Here is a 1,084-nt window from a genome sequence, read left to right on the forward strand (position 1 = left end):
CTGTCTGTCTGTCTCACATTCTCTCCTCTTGGTAGACCTGTCTGTCTGTCTGTCTCACATTCTCTCCTCTTGGTAGACCTGTCTGTCTGTCTGTCTCACATTCTCTCCTCTTGGTAAACCTGTATGTCTGTCTCACATTCTCTCCTCTTGGTGTACCTGTCTGTCTGTCTCATTCTCTCCTCTTGGTAGACCTGTCTGTCTGTCTGTCTGTCTCACATTCTCTCCTCTTGGTAGACCTGTCTGTCTGTCTCATTCTCTCCTCTTGGTAGACCTGTCTGTCTGTCTGTCTCACATTCTCTCCTCTTGGTAGACCTGTCTGTCTGTTTCACATTCTCTCCTCTTGGTAAACCTGTATGTCTGTCTGTCTCACATTCTCTCCTCTTGGTAGACCTGTCTGTCTATCTGTCTCACACTCTCTCCTCTTGGTAGACCTGTCTGTCTGTCTGTCTGTCTGTCTGTCTGTCTGTCTGTCTGTCTGTCTGTCTGTCTCACACTCTCTCCTCTTGGTAGACCTGTATGTCTGTCTCTCTCTTACCATCCACCCGTCTGTCTCTCACACACTGTCCTCCTGACAGATGTGTTTTCCATTAATAAAGCTCAGACTGGCCACTGAGTGGTTGGTGGTCCTGAGGGAGGTCATGTTTGTGTTGTTCCTGTTCCTCCTCTGGCTCTGGGACCTCTTCGCCAGGGCTCGACAACAACAACACAGCTGCTTGTTGAACTGCTTCTGGAAACTCTTGCTGAGCAGGTAGAGGGCGAAGGGGTTGACACAGGAGTTAGTGAAGGCCAGGATACGGGCTCCCACGGTGAAGATGAAGTGGGCCATGGAGGTGTCCACTTCGGAGTAGTGGTAGGAGCGGTTGAGGTAGATCACGTGACAGGGGAGCCAGCACACGGCGAACAGGCCCACAAACACCAGGACGGTCTTGGCAAGGCGCTTCCTGGACTCTATCTGTGATGTTGTGGAGAGAGAGAGATGAAGATTAAGAAAATAGAAGAGATGATGAAGAATAAAATAGAAGAGATGAAAATAGAAGAGATTATGAAGGAGAAGAAAATAGAAGAGATGAAGAAGAAGAAGAAG

At 48.8% G+C, this 1,084-nt stretch overlaps 1 protein-coding gene across 1 annotated transcript in view; it reads right to left on the reverse strand.

Annotated features, from left to right (window-relative positions):
• Positions 1–553: 553 nt before the first annotated feature.
• The window catches only part of LOC139402530 (gastrin-releasing peptide receptor-like), a 10,602-nt gene continuing 10,071 nt past the window's right edge, over positions 554–1,084 (reverse strand). Inside the window, exon 3 of the mRNA XM_071146527.1 lies at positions 554–952. Coding sequence (XP_071002628.1) covers positions 554–952 — 399 coding nt within the window. The remainder of the gene's footprint in view (positions 953–1,084) is intronic.

This window comes from Oncorhynchus clarkii, unplaced genomic scaffold (genome assembly GCF_045791955.1).
Source record: "Oncorhynchus clarkii lewisi isolate Uvic-CL-2024 unplaced genomic scaffold, UVic_Ocla_1.0 unplaced_contig_8744_pilon_pilon, whole genome shotgun sequence".
Taxonomy (NCBI): domain Eukaryota; kingdom Metazoa; phylum Chordata; class Actinopteri; order Salmoniformes; family Salmonidae; genus Oncorhynchus; species Oncorhynchus clarkii.